We start from the raw sequence: 24,111 nt of genomic DNA, 5'->3' as shown, positions 1-24,111 counted from the left end.
GGGGGCATGCCCCATACCTATACAGCACCGAGAGTTTGGCACTTTTCAAGGTTCCCCACAGAAATAACCACAACAGCCACAGACACTCAGCACTTAAAAACATTAAATTCTGTACATTCTGACCCCATTTCAACAGACAGAATTCATAAACAACTTCACATGTCCACACAATAAAGCCCCAAACTAAGGGGATTTTGCGTTTTCTCCTTCTTCTTCTTCTCATTCTTATTTTTCCTGCCGCCTATCCTACTAACAACATGTCTCCCCATTGGACATTTCACTGACACCAGCCAAATCTGCACCTACACGACCCAATCAAAAACGCGCATAAACACGCAAAATACCCATCCATTTTTACTCTGAAACATTTCCCGTTCAAGCAGCTAGTCCGCCTGTGGCCTAGTGGGTAAGGTTACAGTCTTGAGAACATGGGGTCGTAGGTTCAAGCCCAGCTTGGAACATGTTTCTTTAACTTGCTTAGACCCTCACTAATAATTGTCTACTCCTCCTTAATTATTGCTTTTGCACCATATCTACCCGCCGTTCACCGTTCAGTTATTAACCGGCTACAATATTGCTAAGATATATGCATTATGACTTACTGTCTGTACGTTCAGTTATTGACCGGCTACAATATTGCTAAGCCATATGGATTCAACGGAAGCTCTTCTGTGCTTACTGGCTTGTGTTCTTTAAAACCACCGGCAGGTTCGCTAATGATATTTCACGCATTGCATAGCTATGGCATTAGCTAACGAAGTCACAGACTGGTAAACCTCACTCACTCACGGCCACCCATATGCATTTCATGACGCAAATGTACTCCTTTTATTTAAAAGTTACACCAGTTCACCACTGTGCCATTTCTACTAACTATATTTCTTCCCTTGGCTACCGTACAAAACTTTAATATCAGCAAACGCCACGTTTCTACATTCATGTTACCTCGCCCTGTTCTCTATCTAGCCACATACGCTACAAACAATTACTACTTATGTACATTCTGCAACTCCGCAGTCTGAACAGCTAGTCCGTCCGTGGCCTAGCGGGTGCGGTTACAGGCTTGGGAATACTGGGTCGTATGTTCAAGCCCAGCTTGGAACACGTTTCTTTAACTTGCTTCGACCCTCACTAATAATTGTCTACTACTTCTTAATTATTGCTTTTGCACCACATCTACCCGCCGTTCACCGTTCACTTATTAACCGGCTACAATATTGCTAAGATATATGCATTATGACTTACCGTCTGTACGTTCAGTTATTTACCGGTTACAATATTGCTAAGCCATATGGATTCAACGGAAGCTCTTCTGTGCTTACTGGCTTGTGTTCTTCTTTAAAACCACCGGCAGGTTCGCTAATGATATTTCACGCATTGCCTAGCTATGGCACTAGCTAACGAAGTCACAGACTGGTAAACCTCACTCACTCACGGCCACCCATATGCATTTCATGACGCAAATGTATTCCTTTTATTTAAAAGTTACACCAGTTCACCACTGTGCCATTTCTACTAACTATATTTCTTCACTTGGCTACCGTACAAAACCTTAATATCAGCAAACGCCACCTTTCTACATTCATGTTACCTCGCCCTGTTCTCTATCTAGCCACATAGGCTACACAAAATTACTACGTATGTACGTTCTGCAACTCCGCATTAAAACATTACATTTAAAATCATGATTCACTCATAAGTATAACTACTAGCTCTGAACATGAGAAAAACACATTTGTGCAATAGATTACATTACAGGCAAATAATGTGTGCACTGTTATTTAACCCTCCACTTCAACAACAAATGTTTAATACCGACTGTTATATATACCATTTGATAAGGAATATAAGCTCGCTCATGGTCACTCCATTTACTTCGCACTATACTCCGTGATCATGTCAACCTTCACTTACATGCCCATTCTGCTAAAAACATATTGTTTCAACTACGGAATTTCGTAATTTCATTTTAATTTCTCTCACACTGTTGTTATTCTCTCATATGCAAAGTCTGCTGGGACATATGCGTCTGCTCCTATTCTCCACTATCAAGTTTTCCGGTTCTAGTTTAGCAAAACAGCGAAGAGGATTCCTACCTGCAGATAAGCCTATCAAAATGCCTTATAAACCTTACAAACACTAAAACTGCATCTCCACGAAATAACAGACAACGGAGCAGGACAGAAGGCTACACAAGTTGCGACCTAGGGAGTTATAATTCTACGGGCGTGTTGATTATTTTGTCAGTCAAGGCTCGTTGGATGGACGTCAAATCCGTGAGTACATACCATATTCCATCTGCGTTCCTGATGCGTTTACGCTTACGGCACTGCATCCTTTCTCACAGCCATTACATATATAGCAAACCGAAACTGCTGAACGGTACACCGTCATCAGGCTGTACAGATTCACACAACGATAGCCATAATCCACAACCGTTTCTTGCAGGGTCGCATTTCTCACTCTCATAATAAAACGCTTTGCAAAAAGAACTGATATCTCATAAAAAACACGTTTTCAACGTACAAAAATGCCAAGTTACTAAAAAGTATTGATATCAAAATGACGCCAAGTTACGATACTACAAACAATATGGCTATCTTGCCTCACCGAAATGACATAAGATGTATCTCAAAGCAATGCTACCCAATATTTCCTCAGTTCTTTCAAGTCACTTGGCCCTGTGTTTTCTAATCTTACCATTTCACAATGTCATGCAAACTTTCTGTCAGATCAAAGAGACAAATATTTCGAATTGCCTCATGGAACACATTGAACATTGTACATTGAAATTAATGTATAAATTCATTAATGTACAGAACTGCTGCTGAGCAACAACAGGAAGCACATTTCTCCAGAAAACATGTTTATACTTGCTTCTGAACTGAATTTGAGTACATGTGCAAGTTATTGTATATTTGCTACGTACAATAAATACTGCATGTAAAACACATATTGTACATACACACATAGAGAACTTCTTTATCCGCATGGGGACATTTCCCTGGCAGCATCTTAAATTCACATTCACGAACACAATTGTACCAAGAAACATACTATCATTCACGCAACAGAAAGCCTGGGCAGCGAAATACATAGGCCTACATACCAATACAAATTGGACATACACACACCTATTCAATCAATCTTGACTGTGAGAGAGCCATCCACACATATATTTGGCCTGTTCATGTAGTGCATGCTTATACACAGGGCCAAGTGACTTGAAAGAACTGAGGAAATATTGGGTAGCATTGCTTTGAGATACATCTTATGTCATTTCGGTGAGGCAAGATAGCCTATATTGTTTGTAGTATCGTAACTTGGCGTCATTTTGATATCAATACTTTTTAGTAACTTGGCATTTTTGTACGTTGAAAACGTGTTTTTTATGAGATATATATATATATTAGAGAGAGAGAGAGAGAGACTGAAGCCCCATCTAGGAGAACATGCCTCTCCTCCCCTTCCTCTGCTCCAAATCCCATTTCCTTCTTACACATCTTCCTCCTATACACCCTATACTCCCCTCATCCGATAAAAGGCCTTCTCTTCTGCCTTCCGTTCCACGTGTTAATTCTAGTGACAAAGCATTACCTGTCACCGGGGCAACGAGCCGTGGTAAGATCCCAACAATGCAACACTCAAGGTGTTTTTTTATTTTTTTCCCCTCTTCTCTCTCTGCCAGTTACCTCCAGTTGCACATAAACGGTTCCAGAGAGTTCTATTTTCCAGCGGCTTCTTAAATGCCTGGAGGAAGTGGAAGGTGTGTGTGTGTGTGTGTGTGTGTGTGTGGTGGGTTAAAGCCCCTGTGTTAACAGTGAACCAGGGGAAACGTACAGCCACACAATAGATTAATCCACTCCGCAGTTACATCGCAAATGAGATCTGGTGTAAAAATAGGATGGCGAAGCATGCGTGCTCCTAGGGAATTATCGGCTGCTTCCTTCATCAAAATGAAACGAGAAATTATCTCATCTTCCTCCTTTTTTTTTTTTTTTTAAAAGCCCTTTCTGTTGTGCCGTTCGGCACTTTGCAATGCAACAGTTACTGTAGTTGAGCAGCAGTGAGCGTGACATCATCAGTTTTCACGTTTGTTAAGTGTCACCTGTGCTGCCCAGTGTGGTGTAGTACTGACACAGTACGGCTTCCATGCAAAGGTGCATGCTAGGAATGAGTTCACTTAAGTTTGTGTAAATGGGGGATTGAGCTGCCAGATCCAAAGAACAGAAGAATCACAGTAAAAAAAATTTAAAATCTATTTCCTTGTCTCTTGGGTCATGGCAATGCTGTTATTTTGCAGTAAAGCTACATGCTGCTAATTTTGGAATCTGTTGGTAATAGAATGAAGTATTGCTTTTTATTATTCTTTTCACATGAAAATGTAACAATGACCTTAAAAATAGTGGATTTGTTTTTCTAATACATTTTGACATCAACACACACGTTTGGTGAATATTTGGAGAACGGAACTGACTTTAGGTGTGTGAGGTTCCTTGGGAAGTTGTTTTGTCTTTTTTTTTTAATGGGTCTTTGGATGCGTCTCAAATAAAGGTGTTATCTTTGAGATGGATGCCTACTGTCCAGAATGGAACAGAATCGGTCCATAACCGGCTTCCTGGGTGCAAATCGAACGCCATTTTGAACGTGTCGGGCATTTGTCAAGGGGCTGCAAGTTGGTGTGAAACCTGACAGTCAAAGCTGTAACAGCCAGACAAAGGGAAAAATGGGGGAGGAGGGTTTCTGTTCCATTCTCGGCATTCTAGAACCATCTGCCATTTAGGCGTGTGTGTAGGTGCACCGATGGAAATGGCAAGAACAAAAATATATATCAAGCTATACCTTTTTTTTTTTGATGATTGTGGGATGCCTCCCCAAAAAGATATTTCATTTTTCGGAAATAACTGTTGCCCGGGGGGAACAGATGCTACTTCTTAATTATTGCTTTTGCACCACATCTACCCGCCGTTCACCGTTCACTTATTAACCGGCTACAATATTGCTAAGATATATGCATTATGACTTACCGTCTGTACGTTCAGTTATTTACCGTTACAATATTGCTAAGCCATATGGATTCAACGGAAGCTCTTCTGTGCTTACTGGCTTGTGTTCTTCTTTAAAACCACCGGCAGGTTCGCTAATGATATTTCACGCATTGCCTAGCTATGGCACTAGCTAACGAAGTCACAGACTGGTAAACCTCACTCACTCACGGCCACCCATATGCATTTCATGACGCAAATGTATTCCTTTTATTTAAAAGTTACACCAGTTCACCACTGTGCCATTTCTACTAACTATATTTCTTCACTTGGCTACCGTACAAAACCTTAATATCAGCAAACGCCACCTTTCTACATTCATGTTACCTCGCCCTGTTCTCTATCTAGCCACATAGGCTACACAAAATTACTACGTATGTACGTTCTGCAACTCCGCATTAAAACATTACATTTAAAATCATGATTCACTCATAAGTATAACTACTAGCTCTGAACATGAGAAAAACACATTTGTGCAATAGATTACATTACAGGCAAATAATGTGTGCACTGTTATTTAACCCTCCACTTCAACAACAAATGTTTAATACCGACTGTTATATATACCATTTGATAAGGAATATAAGCTCGCTCATGGTCACTCCATTTACTTCGCACTATACTCCGTGATCATGTCAACCTTCACTTACATGCCCATTCTGCTAAAAACATATTGTTTCAACTACGGAATTTCGTAATTTCATTTTAATTTCTCTCACACTGTTGTTATTCTCTCATATGCAAAGTCTGCTGGGACATATGCGTCTGCTCCTATTCTCCACTATCAAGTTTTCCGGTTCTAGTTTAGCAAAACAGCGAAGAGGATTCCTACCTGCAGATAAGCCTATCAAAATGCCTTATAAACCTTACAAACACTAAAACTGCATCTCCACGAAATAACAGACAACGGAGCAGGACAGAAGGCTACACAAGTTGCGACCTAGGGAGTTATAATTCTACGGGCGTGTTGATTATTTTGTCAGTCAAGGCTCGTTGGATGGACGTCAAATCCGTGAGTACATACCATATTCCATCTGCGTTCCTGATGCGTTTACGCTTACGGCACTGCATCCTTTCTCACAGCCATTACATATATAGCAAACCGAAACTGCTGAACGGTACACGCTCATCAGGCTGTACAGATTCACACAACGATAGCCATAATCCACAACCGTTTCTTGCAGGGTCGCATTTCTCACTCTCATAATAAAACGCTTTGCAAAAAGAACTGATATCTCATAAAAAACACGTTTTCAACGTACAAAAATGCCAAGTTACTAAAAAGTATTGATATCAAAATGACGCCAAGTTACGATACTACAAACAATATAGGCTATCTTGCCTCACCGAAATGACATAAGATGTATCTCAAAGCAATGCTACCCAATATTTCCTCAGTTCTTTCAAGTCACTTGGCCCTGTGTTTTCTAATCTTACCATTTCACAATGTCATGCAAACTTTCTGTCAGATCAAAGAGACAAATATTTCGAATTGCCTCATGGAACACATTGAACATTGTACATTGAAATTAATGTATAAATTCATTAATGTACAGAACTGCTGCTGAGCAACAACAGGAAGCACATTTCTCCAGAAAACATGTTTATACTTGCTTCTGAACTGAATTTGAGTACATGTGCAAGTTATTGTATATTTGCTACGTACAATAAATACTGCATGTAAAACACATATTGTACATACACACATAGAGAACTTCTTTATCCGCATGGGGACATTTCCCTGGCAGCATCTTAAATTCACATTCACGAACACAATTGTACCAAGAAACATACTATCATTCACGCAACAGAAAGCCTGGGCAGCGAAATACATAGGCCTACATACCAATACAAATTGGACATACACACACCTATTCAATCAATCTTGACTGTGAGAGAGCCATCCACACATATATTTGGCCTGTTCATGTAGTGCATGCTTATACACAGGGCCAAGTGACTTGAAAGAACTGAGGAAATATTGGGTAGCATTGCTTTGAGATACATCTTATGTCATTTCGGTGAGGCAAGATAGCCTATATTGTTTGTAGTATCGTAACTTGGCGTCATTTTGATATCAATACTTTTTAGTAACTTGGCATTTTTGTACGTTGAAAACGTGTTTTTTATGAGATATATATATATATTAGAGAGAGAGAGAGAGAGACTGAAGCCCCATCTAGGAGAACATGCCTCTCCTCCCCTTCCTCTGCTCCAAATCCCATTTCCTTCTTACACATCTTCCTCCTATACACCCTATACTCCCCTCATCCGATAAAAGGCCTTCTCTTCTGCCTTCCGTTCCACGTGTTAATTCTAGTGACAAAGCATTACCTGTCACCGGGGCAACGAGCCGTGGTAAGATCCCAACAATGCAACACTCAAGGTGTTTTTTTATTTTTTTCCCCTCTTCTCTCTCTGCCAGTTACCTCCAGTTGCACATAAACGGTTCCAGAGAGTTCTATTTTCCAGCGGCTTCTTAAATGCCTGGAGGAAGTGGAAGGTGTGTGTGTGTGTGTGTGTGTGTGTGTGTGTGTGTGTGTGTGGGGTGGGTTAAAGCCCCTGTGTTAACAATGAACCAGGGGAAACGTACAGCCACACAATAGATTAATCCACTCCGCAGTTACATCGCAAATGAGATCTGGTGTAAAAATAGGACGGCGAAGCGTGCGTGCTCCTAGGGAATTATCGGCTGCTTCCTTCATCAAAACTAAACGAGAAATTATCTCATCTTCCTCCTTTTTTTTTTTTTTTTTTTTTAAAAGCCCTTTCTGTTGTGCCGTTCGGCACTTTGCAATGCAACAGTTACTGTAGTCGAGCAGCAGTGAGCGTGACATCATCTGTTTTCACGTTTGTTAAGTGTCACCTGTGCTGCCCAGTGTGGTGTAGTACTGACACAGTACGGCTTCCTGATTCAACTACAGTCCCCAGCATGCAAAGGTACATGCTAGGAATTAGTTCACTGAAGTTTGTGTAAATGGGGGATTGAGCTGCCAGATCCAAAGAACAGAAGAATTACAGTTAAAAAAAATTTAAAATCTATTTCCTTGTCTCTTGGGTCATGGCAATGCTGTTATTTTGCAGTAAAGCTACATGCTGCTAATTTTGGAATCTGTTGGTAATAGAATGAAGTATTGCTTTTTATTATTCTTTTCACATGAAAATGTAACAATGACCTTAAAAATAGTGGATTTGTTTTTCTAATACATTTTGACATTTTGGAGAACGGAACTGACTTTAGGTGTGTGAGGTTCCTTGGGAAGTTGTTTTGTCTTTTTTTTTTAATGGGTCTTTGGATGCGTCTCAAATAAAGGTGTTATCTTTGAGATGGATGCCTACTGTCCAGAATGGAACAGAATCGGTCCATAACCGGCTTCCTGGGTGCAAATCGAACGCCATTTTGAACGTGTCGGGCATTTGTCAAGGGGCTGCAAGTTGGTGTGAAACCTGACAGTCAAAGCCGTAACAGCCAGACAAAGGGAAAAAATGGGGGAGGAGGGTTTCTGTTCCATTTCTCGGCATTCTAGAACCATCTGCCATTTAGGCGTGTGTGTAGGTGCACGCGATGGAAATGGCAAGAACAAAAGATATTGTATATCAAGCTATACCTTTTTTTATTGATGCATTGTGGTGATGTCACTCCCAAACAGATATTTCATTTGTCGGAAATAACTGTTGCCAGGGGGAACAGATGCCTGAGCCATCGTTGTCCTTGGCGGCACTTTCCCTCCGGTGTCGTTACTATAAAATTAATATTAAAACGCAAATGCGTTTCTGAAACAGCGGGTTATGAATTATAGCACACGACACATTATATACTAGGAAACTCAAAGCACCGCCTCGATCTCAGTACGTTCGCTGTATAATTACTCCCTTTCTTTTTATTACATTACATTACAGGCGTTTAGCAGACACTCTTATCCTGAGCGACCTACACAGCCTCTTTACACAGCATTTACATTGCATCCATTTATACAGCCGGATATATACTGAAGCAAGTCAGGTTAAGTACCTTGCTCAAGGGTACAATGGCAGTGTCCCAACCAGGAATCAAACCTTTGACCTTTAGGTTACAAGACCAGCTCTGTAGAAAGCCGATCATCCTAATATTCCTAATATTTCACAACACCATCGAAATGGTGATGTTTTTGTTTTTTTTAATTTTTTTTTTTTAACCAATCTTGTAAAATCACACTAATGGTTGAATCAAGGACACGTGTTCACTTCAATTTTTCTTTCCAAAGACTTTCATTTCGAGTTTTTTATTTCTCAGTTAAATGATGCCTGTAATCAATATCTAATAAACGGTATTGCCTAAAACCCACAGTGGTGTTTTTCTTTTTTTTTTTTTTTTTAAAGATAAATGCAGGCAAACAAACAACTCCTCTGTGCTAAACTCCCCAGGGTTCAATGCACAAAAGACAGTGTCAGGATACGAGCTTTTTTTACAAATGTTTCCTTAAATCATTGTCAAAATAAATGCATTTGCTAAAAGCAAACTGTGAGTGGGTTGTCTTTTTTTCCACCACAGTTTTACAAGTAAGTGCAGGTGTATTAACTGTTTGCTATACCCCTCTGATCCAGTCACAGAATAACAGTCTATCAGTGATAAAGCGCGCTGGATCTGGGGAGGTCATGTGACTGAGCTGCGCGGTGCCAGTTTGAGCGTGGCCCGGCCGTGCTCTACTGAACCCCCAAAACTCAACACTGAGGTCACATGACACACTCACTGGTCACATGACAAGCTCACTGCGGTCAGGTCAACCGTGACCAGAGAGGCTACAGAATGCAACCCCTTTGCCTCAGCAAAAATGCCTTTTTTTTTTTTTTTTTCCTCCTTTAATCTTTTTAAATTCATGTATCTACAAGGAGTGGAGTGGCTGTTCACCTGTGAAACCTCCATTTCTTGAATGAATGAATGAATGAATGAATGATTGCATTTATATAGCACTCTTCCGAACGCTCAAAGTGCTTTAGAGTAATGAGTGGGAACTCAGCTAACCCACCGCCAACGTGTAGCACCCACCTGGGTGATGCACGGCAGCCGTTTTGCGCCAGAACGCTCACCACACGTTAGCTGAGGTGGAGAGGGACAGAACATTTCTTGAAAAAGCCATTCATGTTGTATTCTTTAGTGCCCATTTGCACTGCAGAAAAGCACATCAGCTAACTGTCCTTACAGTACCTTTCCTTCACGAGTTCTGGTTTAACTTTTAACACCCTACCGAGGGAAAGGCGTTTTTCTTTTGCACAGTTCAACAAGGGCCAGGAATGCCTCATTATAAGCAATGCTCCACCGAATAGCGGCTTTACTTAACCGGCAACCCAGATGCTGGCCGTGATCAATACCAAGAATCACCCAGCCCCTTCCGCTCCGATCAGAAATCAATAACCGAGGCGAGTTTTTCCATCCAGTCGGCCATTAATCACCGGGTTCCACTTTTCTGCTCTTTTGACTTTTTCTTAACCACATTATTGAGAGAGCTAACCCGAGGAGCTGTCCAGGATGACTAATGGCAGCAGTGACACCCCAATTCTTGCCGTTTAATTGACTGTTGAAATTAGCGGGGAAATAAATATATAAATAAATAAAAGATGGATCACTTGTTCCTTCACCGTTTTTCGTCTGATACGCTCAGAAATGATTGAATAAACATGCAGTCATGCATGTCCCCTATGACACAACCTGCTTGAGTTATTAGCTTGATGCGTTAGTACAAATATAGGCTGGGCCACCTTCAAAAACATGATGAGGAAGGAAGTTTTGTGTACAGAATGTGCGTGGTCTCCAGAAGCATAGTACAGTACTGCACACGGAGGAAATTGTTACTCCCACGGCGATCTCTCTTTGATTAAGCCCCGGTCTGTCACTGAAGCGAGTACAAAATGTTGAGGGGGGAAAAGTTAACGGTCTGGCAAAAGGGCTTCAAAATATTTGAATATGTTAATGAAACTCTCAGAGTGCATACAGTGTTGTCCCACTCTGGACCAGAGCTGGACCAGGTAAGAGTCGATTTAAAACTGCCTAGACATTTTACTGCGTAGGGGCCCCCTGACAAAATTATATTATTGTATTATTTACTGGCAATAATTTTACCCGGCAGCCCTGTACATGGGAGCCATTTTAGGTCCTGACCCATCGTTTAAGAAACACTGATGTGCACGAAGATGTGCTGTTCATTCTTCATCATTGCCAGCATAGGCTGTACAGAGCCAGAGCATACAGTATTGACATACCTGCCACAGTCCACAGGAGCTGAAATGGACTGAAATGTCAGGCATTTCATTTCTGCAGCGTCTGTATGGCAGTGATCCATATGAACACGCTGATGTACGTGCCTGTAAGTCTAAGATGAATCATATATTCAGCGTGAACTGATGAAGTTTGCGTATCTGAGATTAATTGCGAACTCATCGTAAACCGATAAAGCCGGTGAATTTGAAATTAATAGCCTAACCTGATATAGCTGGAGATTAACCGTGCATTCAGTAGAAACTGGCTGTCTGTGAATTTTAGATTAATCAGTCACAGTACACGGTCATAACATCTGTGAATCTGAGATTAATAAATTGCAGTGTACCAGTGGTTGCCCAACCTGTTCCTAGAGATCTCCCGCCCTGTAGGTTTTCACTCCAACCCTAACAAAGCACACCTGTTTCTACTCATTAGCTTTTGTTGGGGTTGCAGTGAAAACCTACAGGACGGTAGATCTCCAGGAACAGGGTTGGGCAGCCCTGCTCTAGCTGTTGAATGAGGTGTGCTTTTGTTAGGGTTGATTGAAAACCTGCAGGACAGTAGATCTCCAGGAACAGGGTTGGTATGCCGATAAAGCCTGTGGGTCTGCGACGGATCTGTCGTAGAACACCCAGAATGCCTGTGAAACTGCGATAAATCCATCACCGTGCGCTTATAATGTCTGTGAACTTTGGATGAATCGCTCACAATATATATCTGGATAAAGGCTTTGAATCTGAGATGAATCATTCAGCAAGCACAGCCACGGAGTCACGGCGTGAGGAGCACATTTACCCGAAATTTATCACAGTCCGTCAAGAGCTCGCAGCTATTTATAAAGATCCCCACTTCAGAGCCTGCTGCACATTCTAACAATGGCAATGCTACGCCCTATTCACACTTTTCATACCCTCATACAGATCCATTAATACACACCGTCCATTGAACTCAGTGCAAATATATGTACATATACTACTGCTGTTGTATAAACTTTCATGTAGTGTCCATTTTGCTGTTTCTAATTGTAAAATGGCCGCTCACTAATTCAATCAATAAGCGAATAGCTAATCAATAAGCAAATCAATCAATAAGGAAATAGGTAATCAATAAGCTGTCGGCAAAGGCAGGACTCCTGACAGCTCTGACCACACAGAGGCCCTCTGTGTCTCAGGTGTGTCCTCTGTGAGAGCTCAGGTTATACTTGACACCTGTCTCCACACCTGTTCTTAGATCCCCTCACCCCTCTTCTCAGTGCTAATGAGTGCTGCCGGCTGGTGGCTGAGGTTCCATTATTCTGGATTTCATCTTCACCCGGTGGAACTGCAGAGCTGATTGGTCCTCGGAATTCCCTGGGAGACGTTTCGCCCCCAGGAACCATGGAAACCTGAGTGCGTCCGTGCGGGAAAGGGCCTATTGTTTCACCGTGCCCATCCGAAATAGAACCCCTGATTGACATCATCGTCAGACTTTATTTGCTTGTCTCTCATACGCTGGCTCAGCCAATCCGCTTCATACTTCCTGGCCTGACAATGAAATATGGCTTGATCATCAATACTGATGCATTGCTTGTTCTTTTCGTGTTTTATGATGGCACGTTAGGACAAAAGGTAGACGTCTGATAAGAATGCTAATAATAAAAAGCAGTAAGTTGGAAAATTTCCTAAACTTCTAGAGTAGGTGGATCAGTACACTGAGAGAACAAAAAAAAAAGTCACAAGCGATTTGAAATTAAACAAATATGTGAAATTAAAGGGGTATCAGGGGGATGAAATTGGTTTTAAAATGGCTTTTAGATGGATTTTAGATGGGTTTTAGAGGATCAGTATTCTCTGTGTTATCCAATGAACATTGCAGAAATATTCTGGGGATGTTATGAATTACCTGGGAGAGCCACCCTTGTGCGGTATTCATTTCTCACCTGCTTAAAGGTATTCGATTGGAATCTCTCCGTAGAATTCCGTCAGTGCTGCCTGCTGCCAAGCTAGAGTAATTATATCTGAGAGATAGATGTGTCGCTTCCTATTTTGTTCAACAGCATGTATTTCCAGGAGAGGTCAGCTGACACCTTCTATTTGCTGAGAAAAATGGCTTCCTATAATCTGTCAGCTGTGCCTGACAGGTTGATAAAACCGTAATCGCAGCAGTCTGCGCTTTCACAGTTTTTTTTTTTTGGTTTTTTTTCTCGGGCTTAGCATATCTGGGACCAAAAGCACAAAAGCCCTTTTTAAGCTCGACAGAAGTAAGAGGAAGATCCGACAGAGTTTGGCAGAGACACAAACAATCACCGTGAGAACAAACGGCTATAATGCGATCCGGCATACGAGCCCATTTGACGCCCGCAGTTGAGACTGCAAGTGCGCGACCCCCCGGAGATGGAGTTATGAATATTATTATGAATATGCTGTCAAGGAACGAAAGGCAGCGATAACTGGCAATTCTGTCTCCTGGCGAATAACATCACAGCACTGGGGGGACAGGGGTCAGCGAATAAGGGCGGGCTTTTACGCGGGGTAACAGTTGTACTCTCCATCGAGGGAAGGTTCCCGTCAGATTGAATTAGTCTGCACTGCCAGTGGACCGAGACCAGCTGACCCGACCGCTTCCCAGAATACTGCAGTATTCGTGAAGAGGGGGAAGAGGGGGGGTGAGGGGTGCTGGTGCCCCATCCATGCTCCATCCACATTCTAGGAAGCCTTATCACCCCTGATGTCACCTCACCTCACCTCACCTGTATATCCGAGATGGACTTACTGCATAGACCCCGTCATGCAGATCCCATCACAAGGAGGTACGCAGAGCTGGTGCCTGTTGGTCTTAGACTCTTAGCCACCCTGCCTGAACCACAGAAGGCACAACTGCCAAATAATAATAATAATAATAATAATAATAAAACTGCTGTGCAGGGACGAGAACAGAGGCAGAATTTTGAAGGTTATGTACTGTGTTTCTCCCCCCTTGTATTTTTCATATTAGTTATCAGACTTTTAATGAGGATTACTGCAAACACATCTGTGAGACCCCTCAAGCTCTTTTCCTAAGTAAAAGACCCTTAAAGGCACACTGGTACAATTTGTACAATTGTTTCGTAAGTGGTGGAGGATTTTCTGTCCTACACTTCTGCTAAGTGTTGACACTGGCATTGAAACCGGCCTGTGTCCAGCCTGCGTTTCCTGTCACGTGATTTACAAGTCATCGCGCAGCAGTGTGCCCGAGATATTCCGCTCGTACGTAATTTTTTTGTGTGTGGACATCGTAAATAATTAAAACCTCGGATATTTAATGCAGCGGTAACTGTGAGCTCCGATAAGGACAGGGTTGCTGCTTTGCCAGTGGCGTGGACACTGGCTAAGCACCCTGTGGCCTTGTGGTGTCAAATACCTGAATCGAAGCAGAGTTGTGTTTTGGGTGGTAATTAGACCCCCTGGGACCGTGCAGGAGCAGGGAGTTACCAGTAGGAGCCGCTCTTTGCTCTGAAACAAATATGTGCACTGCAGATGGCTAAATTAGACTTTAAATTCACAGGATGCATTGCCGATTGTGGTAAAGTGGAAAACTACGACTATAAATGCAGGTGCGTGTTACAGAGGTCATCCTGCCCGAGTTTTTTGATGTGCTTGTTTAACAGTAGTGACAGTCATGTTTTGAAGCAAAATGCAGACATAAAGGACAGAGTGGTAGATAAAGCGCGTACGTTTTATTCAGGCACGCAGCAGGCACGTGCACGCCCCTCAAGTTCAACAGGTTGGTCACAATGCCGTTTGGCGAGTGTCTAAATGAGTAGGCTATGCACCAAAACATAAAGACAGTAAAAAAGTGTTTTGCACGATTTGATAATGACGTAGGTGTAATATAATATAAACCCGTGTTTCACCTTCCAGTACAGCCGTACATAAAGGATTAGCCCATACACGCACAACAAATGGAATTAGCGCACTGGAAGCGCGGATATGACGGCAGGCCTGTGTGTTCGGATTGCAAGCGTCACCTAGTCATTCGAACGGCGTTTTTCAAACAGATTTGTAGAATTTAAAAGCGCGTGCAGTGTTGTTAACAGAGGGATTACGGAAAAGGCGATGATAACCGCTTATCGACACCTGCAGAACGGAGGAATGGCAGGAAGCTGAACGAGGATACGTACTCGGTTGCTTGTGTTCGCGATAAACAAGGAACAATTTATCAAAAAGAATCAATTACAGGTTGGGTTTTCAAAAAAAAAGTAAATGCTTACTGTGATATTCATTTACAAATGGCTCGTGATTGCAAGTTTTTAATTGCATTTAATTGCATCCGAAAGATTGCATCTTTTAATTAATGACTTAATGCTGTAAATGTTTGGGGAATTTATATTTTCTTTCATGGTTCTAAAATGCCTAAAACCCTGAAAAATTATTTTTTAAATCATACTCAAAAAGAAATTATGAGCAAATATAAAAACATATGATTGACATAATAATACTGGTATATTTGGATATACCCAAGGGACATATTAAACCAGCATTTGTAAGCAAAGGAGTGTCTTGTCACATCACTGCAGTGGTCTAAAGAAAGGACAGATCCATTGGATGACTAAATTTAATTTTGGAACAACTTTGGTGCTTAGATATTGGGCTTGGATATCAGTGCTTAGATATTGTGTTTGGATATCAATGTTTAGACATCGTGCTTGGATATCAGCGCTTAGATATCGTGCTTGGATATCAATGCTTATATCAATGCTTAGATATTGTGCTTGGATATCAGCGCTTAGATACTGTGTTTGGATATCAATGTTTAGACATTGTGCTTGGATATCAACGCTTAGATATCGTGCTTGGATATCAGTGTTTAGATATCGTGTTTAAATGTAGAAATGAGACATCTAGAAGGCTCTCTCGTGTACCAGACCCACAGCACCTCCGTGCACATCTGCCTGTGCTCAGGATGCGGATACTAGGCCTAAAGGGAAATCCAAATGAATCCAAAACATTTGTTAGATAGCCCTCCTCCTCCTCCGAGGATGATTAGCAATAGAATTACACTGGAAAACACTTAAGGGAAGTAGTCAGACACACACCCAGACACACACACTCACTCTCACACATACATGTACTCACACACTCACAAGCGCACATGCACTCACACATGCATGCACACACATTCACGCATGTGCACGCACACACACACCCGTACACACACACTTGGACACACACACACACACACACACACACACTTTTTTATGAATACATCGCTCACAGGATTTTAATCACTCTGAACAGTGTATCTACAATGTAGGGAACTGTAATTTGATGGCAACATTTTGCCTGGCTCTGTATTGCCAAGACAGCAGATGGATAGCATTTAACCCTTTTGCAACCAAATAAATTCCTCACACCACAGTCTATTTTCAACTGATATATGATTAGGCAAATAACAAATGTTGAATGTCTTGTACAGAGTTGCTAAAGCAGTCTTCATGCGGTGGTTCTTATCCGCTCGGTTTTGTTGCTACTAGTATGCGCTACCTGTACCGCCTAGCAGGACACAGGTCGCCATGTTGGCTCAAAATTACCTTCAGTGTCCTGCTGCTTGTCTTCTTGGAGCATGGGAAGTTGTGTGTTTCAGCAACCCTGCCATTGCATCATCTGCTAATGAGTTCCTCGGCTGACACAAGCACAGTGAAACCACCTCTTTCCAAACGCTGGATGCTAGAATGGCAGGTTCATTTTGCTTGTCCAGTCCTTCGGCGGGGAAAAAGTAAGGTGCTCATGTTAAAGAATCCATGGATTTTTTCTTCTTCTACATAATGGAGCGAGTCCTAAAATGGGAGGTTCCTTCATGCATGCCCATGGTTATGCATTAAAAAATAGACTAATCATAATGCAAATATATGGAAATTTAAGCAATAAAAATATAAGTTGCAGTGGTAAACCTTAGACAAAACTGACAGTTACACATTGCAATTATTCAACAATCCCGAGTTGGGAAGCAGCTAAGCTTTGTAAATATGCAAATATAATGGTTTCTGTCCATCTGTGGCTCAATTTAGGGCCTTGGAAAAGAAGACGTTTGGACTCTTTAAACAATCAGTGACTTCATCATTTAAGTGCTGAAACACCAAAAACCAGCAGATCCTGCAGCCGTGCGGGACTGAAGTCCAGCTCCCCTGGCCTACTGTATACTACTGTATAATTAAACCATAAAGCTAGGTCTGTAAACAAATGCATTCAACAGAAAAAAATATGAAATATTATGATTGTTGTGACGTTGACGTTCAACCCACATTTTCATTGACAGAGTAACAAAGTAAACAAGTGTTAAGAAATAAATACATTAATAAATAAATTTTAAAAACACGGTAGAAATAGCTCTCTTCTTTTTAACTTCCAGTCGAACAATTTTGTAAAACTTTGTGAGAATGACTTCATTTTGCATAGTATAGCCTAAACTACACTCTGAAATTTAGAATAAAGACATTTTGCATAATGTGAACTGCTGCTGCACTTGCTTGTGCTCCTCTGAGCTTGGGTAACTGACATAAGACCAGTGAAGTGAATTAACTTCGACTCATAAATGAACTCATATACTGTAAATGCGTTCTTTTTTTAACATATATTGTGATATACTAATTAAATGTTCACTAATAATTTGTTCGCTGCTTGCTCACGCTGAAGTGCTGAATTGTGTTTGTTGCCATATGCAAAATAAAATAATGCGTATAATCCTTTTACTATTTCCCCCTCTCCGTTTTAAACCAGTGCCTCGGTTAATCGCTTTTCAGACTGCGGTACACTGACGCTACCTCTGATGACCATCAACATCAAGTAATAGCGGACGCTTCCAATGTAATGTGTCTGATTTCGTGTGCGAATGTAGGTGGAGCTTCCTATGTAGGTATAAAATAAATATTTTAATACGAAATAGGATAGTCTATAGACCACGGTGTTGTCAAAACGTATTCACGAATGCGCTGTTCACGAACATGACACCCATTGTAACTTGGAGAAGATGAAGTAAATGTTTCCTGCCGATGGCTATACGCTAAAAAAAAATAATGCTAACCACATTGTCTTCATATTTATTAGATGGCGTTCAGTGAAAATAAATAAATATGCTACACAAATAACAGGTCGAACCACAAAGTATAACTATTCGGATCCCGCCTTCTTCGCGGTCCTGCTATCGATGTGCAGTCCCCAAGCACGGTGAGCATTTCAGACACATTTATCGCGCTGTAGGCTGCCTTATGCGCTGGATTGACAGGTGACACAATCCGCCACCCAGTGGGCCGGGCCACACAGTCGTCACGTCAGGGAAAGAAACGAGCCTCACACATAACCGCGTTTCCAAGTCACAAAAAAGCAAAGCGACATGTGCAAAGGTGGTTAATATGAAATCGCCTCTTCATATTTAGCATTGCCCGTACAAAACTCATCAGAAAAAAACATGTTTAATACAGACAGTGTAAAGCATGTTTCGCTGATTCACAGCAACAATGTGTGACTGTAACAGTAAAACAGAGCAGGTTCTTCACGTTTATCAACAAGAGTTAAAAACAACTCTTTAAAACGAACGTTTTCATATCTTAACTTACACTGATCGTGTTCAGATTATCAGGGTCAACATATCAGTAGAATTCCTTCGCCCCTCAATGCATTGTTTATTTGTTTAATTTTAGTTTCTGCTTGTTTTTCGCTTTTATTGTTCAGTAGCGCAAGCAAGTTGTAACACAAGTTACCGTGACTGTCAAAAGCCGTTTAAAAAGATTTTTTCCATGATTTGCAGAGAATCTTTTGGAAAGCCCTTCGGAAGTCCTGGTTGAATATGGTGTAAATGACAGGGTTGAGTGAGCTGTTGCAGTAGCCAATCCAGAAAAAGAACTTAAACAGCGGGTCCGGGATAGCGCATCTCTCCCTGCAGACGCCGTACAGGCTGTAACTGAAGAAAAACGGGAACCAGCAGACCACGAAGACCCCCATGACCACTGCCAACACGAAAGTAAAACGCTTCTCTCTCGCCTGAGAGATCTTCTTCCTGGAGACCGTGTTTCTTCTCTTGCGCCTGGACGAGAAGAGGTCCATTGATTTGTTGCTAGCTCTGGACAGCCGACTGGAATGTTTGGACAGGGAGCTGTTCTTTCGGCTGCTCCGCCGGTCCCGTCTGGAGCTCAGGTCCCTCGTTTTCTTGCCTTTGCCTTCGGACGAGCTGCTGTCCTCCAGGTCCATCTCGTCCTCCTCACCCAGTCTCTGTTCCTTCGACGAACAGTGCCCGTTCTCCTTCTCGCCGTTCACTTTGCAGGAGTTGGTCTTACCCAGTCCGTTCTCGGCGGGCGAAGAGCCGTCGGTCCCTTGTTTTTTCTCGGACATTGTCCTCGTTCTGGTTTTGGCCACTTGGTAAATTCTTATGTACACCAGTATCATGATAACGCAAGGGGCGAAGAACGAACCTATGCTGGAGGAGAGTATATACCACGTATCGTCATTCAGCTCGCACTGGGGGTTCAGAGCGTCGTCGTTGTTTCTGTCCATCGATATTAATGGCGGGAATGATATCACTGCAGAGATTAGCCAAACTACAACTATCATGCATTTCACTCGTTTGGGTGTCCTTTTTAGGTTGTATTCAACCGCCTGTGTAACAGACCAGTATCTGTCTAAGCTGATTGCGCACAGATGCACGATGGACGACGTGCAAAACAAAACGTCTAATGCCAAATATATATCGCACCAAACTTTCCCGAAAAACCAATAACCCATGAGTTCGTTGGCCAGGGAAAACGGCATCACCAAGGTGGCCACCAGAATGTCTGCGCTCGCCAGAGAAACTAAAAACAAATTTTGCGGCGGTTTCAGTGCTCTGCTCGTTAGGACCGCGATGACAACCAAGACGTTTCCCACTATAGTGAACACAATGAGAAAGCTCACAAGTGCCGCAAGTCCTGCGATGGTCGCCAGAGAGTACTGACCTTCCTCAGACGAGGAATTAACATTTATTACGGGCGAAGCGTTGATCCCACTGGAGAAATTTAAGAAATCCATATTGTTTGATATTTTGGGGGGCGTTCGCTTTACGTATTCCAAAAATGTTTATTCTACAACGTTAGTCACCCGACGTAGCTACTACTCCGTGCAATTTCACATTTCTGTCGGAGATATTCATTTTGGTCCTGGGGTGGTCCGTTCTTTTACCTGCGCGTTATCGCAGTTTGAGCCCTTGCTTCGTCCATCAGCTGAAGCGCGTTTCATCAAACTAACGTGGAAGTGAAATGACTTCGGAAGAAACATCCCGTCATACGTTCGATCCAGTCATTTCTTTTAAACTGTCTTTAAATCCGCGCGTCCTCGGCGTCTCCCCCGTTTCGACGCACTGCTTCGGCTTCGCGGCGAACTGCCCTTGCTGAACATCAGAGTCCTGCCAACAGCGCAATATCCACGTGTTCTTCGCATTAAACTAACTCAATTCCGACCCGCCCCTAACATGGAAAGGGGAAAGCATGCGTAAAGAGACGACGGTAATGCCCCGCTGCGTTTTTCTCCCGACGAGGTGTCGTTCTCATTACAGTAATGGCAAGTGTTGACCATTATGTCACCGTTATTGTTATTTTTGAAAACAACTTCTCGAGTATGTTACGTTTCTCTTCTCATCCAAGTTTTATCTTTATCATAATCACCTCATGTGCAAGTTGTGTGCCAGATACAGTTGTTGTCCGCGTAAGAAATGACAAAAAGGCCCATTATGATTTATGGCATGCAATTTGATTATTTCAGCAATCGATATTAAACGGGTAAACCTATATATCAGACGCATCATGTGCGCTGCGAGACCCGCGCATCGTTCCTTTCCTGTTGTCACAGTGTACACTGGAGGTCACTATTGTAACATCGCCGCTCGGGGTGCATTCTGATCAGTATTCATGCAAATATGAAAAGAGTGACCAAAGATGATGATTAGGTCTGTTGTTCGGTCACAATGTGCACCTGTGCTGTGTTGCCAATTACGCGATGTTGCGCAACCTCCGGATTTTAAATGAAACCAGAACCCCGGTAGAAAGGAAGAAATTAACCAACGCTGTGTTTCAAATGTAATTTAATTCTAAAGCACCATGTAGCAGTGTGGTGCACGTTTTTTAATGAGGTCCTCGAGTTTATCGACAGCATCTCGTTTCAAAAATGTGGACGGCCGTGTGTCGGGAGGTGGCGATTTTAAGCGGATCCACACATTTCGTAAATGTTGTACATATTGCTTATTATTGATTCATGAATGCGGGGAACCGTCTGCCAAGACAGACATCATTCAGTGGATACATCTAAAACTACACAGGAGCAGTCTACATGTCGCTCCAGTTTTTTCCTCTGTCGTGTTATACTGTAGGACAAGCAATATATGTATGTACATTTTATGCACAGGGGTCCTTCAACTGAACACTTACAGCAGTTTAATAACCTGTTCTGAGGTTTGTGCGATAGGTTTACATGCCAATTAACAAGGAGCACCATCATTTATGTAATTTATTGTCAACTCTGTTGATTTATGTCAACAGAGGTGCCAAATTACATCATGTAGGCTATCGTGTGACATTTTCCATTATCAAACTTGCATAGCTATGTATGTGAGTTGACTGAAAACTCATAGCGGTATGCAGGTAGGAATCAGTCACTAATTGATAATAGCGTTTGTAAATTATGACACATAATAATTCTGTGGCTGTACTGAAATGGTGTTTTTTATTTATTTTTATTTTTTTTACCCCACTGTCTTATAAATCCTCCTGAGATCCAGAGCAGAAAAAAGTTTAAAGTATAGAATTTTTTTTTGACATAACTCAAGTGCCTTGGATGACAAAAAAAAAAACATGTTCCAGTGGAAGTATTTTCAAAAATTTTCTTTTATTTTTTATTGAACGTCTCTTGTGGTGTTGTAGTAACCTTCGGTATTCACTTATTGTTCATCGCTATGAATACAAGTGTCTGCCAGGTGAATGAAATGTAATGTAATGTGTTGGTTTCGGCATAGTAGACCACATGGTTCTTGAGTTTAAGATCATGTCCCCTACAGGGGTCACAAACTGAATTGGCAGGTCTTTAAAACGTATGCGTTGCATATTTAGCACAATAAATAATTATGTCTTCTGTGGTGTCCACTTGGCGTTGCGCTGCAGCAGCTTCCTGTTTATTGACCGTGCTCCCTGGGCAGTGTAGCTGGCATTCGCTCGCCCTGAATAACAAGCAGAGCCGTCGGCAAAACATTCGGGTATTCAGCGTGTGTCCGAGAGACAGACAGCGGCCTCACCAGGAGCGGCTCACGCTGCGCTCCTGCCCAAACGTACTGCATTTAGCCTGAGGTCCTGGCATCCTTCTTGCAGTGATCTCCAGCGGCTTGTGCGGGGCTGTCCAGCCCTGTTCCTGGAGATCTACCTTCCTGTTCTTTTTCACTCCAACCCTAACAAAGCGCACCTCATTCAACAACCAGAGCAGGGATAAGGGATAAGGGGGTGGGTCAAGACTCAGACAAGAGAACATGTTAAAGTGCATAAAGTACATTGAATGTGTACCAACTCATCTTATACAGCAGTTCTGTTTTAACGAAGCCATTTAATTTGCTCTTAATTTGAACTTTTTTACTCTGACGCTGTGAGAACATCCCAGAGTTATCCTTCTGCATTTTCCTCAACACCACATATTACATTGCAGGCATTTAGCAGATACTCTTATCCAGAGCGACTTATACTACTTTTTACATAGCAGTTACATTGCATCCATTTATACAGCTGGATACATACTGTTAAGTACCTTGCTCAAGGGTACAACAGCAATGTCCTACCCAGGAATCAAGCCCGTGACCTTTAGATAGATTACAAGCCCAGTTCCTTACCCATTATGCTACACTGCGACCACCTTTACTGATATTACACAACCAGGTTGTTGTTTCTTATAGAACAAAGGGGAGCAGTAGAAGCCAGTGCCACTATGGCCAGAGTGCACTCATTGACTTTAATAGGCCACCATACCCACCCTGTTATTTACAGGGTCTGGTCAGGAGCTATAACATAACCATGGAAACCGAGGCTCTCCAATTACAGAACCCTGCGGTAGAGTGGACCACCTCTGATGAACCCCTAGCAGCACTGCTTCCGTGTTCTAACCACGTACGCCCTCTGAGTTTTTGTACACCTGGATGTGATTGCCCTGATGCGTCTTCAGCTTCGTTATGGATTAAAAAAAAGCTTGCGGTGGAGACACAAGCCCCTCGAGTGGAGCTTCATCACTTCCCCATAATCATCTTGCTGATTCCAGCACTCGATGCAGTTTGTACGGTAAGATGCCCATCACGTGTTCGTTTTTTGTACCTGTGCCGCCATTTTGTATCCCTGGAAAATCAAACATGGCTCCTCCTGCAGCTGGAGGGCTGCAGATATGCCTAGGCCGTATCCATCGACCCTGGAGTTGTCCGTCTCTCATATAATCAGACGGTTGTTATAATACAGCAGAGAAGTTCCCGGTTTCTCTGGGTGGATTTTAAAGAGGCATGCAAAGTCTGAACGTGTATTGGATCTCCCCTGCAGCAGATCACCGTTAACTTCGACCCATTTGTACGTGCTGTGGAAATTCAAGGTCGAAATCAATATCTTTGTTTAAAAAAAAAAACACGGGCGGAATTTTGAAAATGGTAGTAATTATAACCCTCCTGCGCTATCCATCAAAATCCACTAACTGCCTTGAAGTATAAATGATTGCTCGTGGTGAATGTGATTGTGATACCAAAGCATAATGTGACGGTGAAATAAATCAAGGCTTCAATGTCGTGTGTATTAACAGTCCTCAGACTTGTACCTGGAAAGCCGCGGGGTCTGCTGGT

General features: G+C 42.2%; 1 protein-coding gene across 1 annotated transcript; it reads right to left on the bottom strand.

Moving 5' to 3' along the window:
• Nucleotides 1–17,853: 17,853 nt before the first annotated feature.
• LOC135254429 (alpha-2C adrenergic receptor-like) lies at nucleotides 17,854–21,073 on the bottom strand. The gene has a single exon (XM_064334559.1). The coding sequence runs from the start codon at nucleotides 20,292–20,294 to the stop codon at nucleotides 19,014–19,016; it is 1,281 nt and encodes a 426-aa protein (XP_064190629.1). The 5' UTR covers nucleotides 20,295–21,073; the 3' UTR covers nucleotides 17,854–19,013.
• Between the last annotated feature and the right edge of the window lie 3,038 nt (nucleotides 21,074–24,111).

This window comes from Anguilla rostrata, chromosome 5 (assembly GCF_018555375.3).
Source record: "Anguilla rostrata isolate EN2019 chromosome 5, ASM1855537v3, whole genome shotgun sequence".
NCBI lineage: Eukaryota > Metazoa > Chordata > Actinopteri > Anguilliformes > Anguillidae > Anguilla > Anguilla rostrata.
The sequence above is the reverse complement of the archived record's forward strand: the minus strand, read 5'-3'. Positions and strand labels throughout refer to the sequence as shown.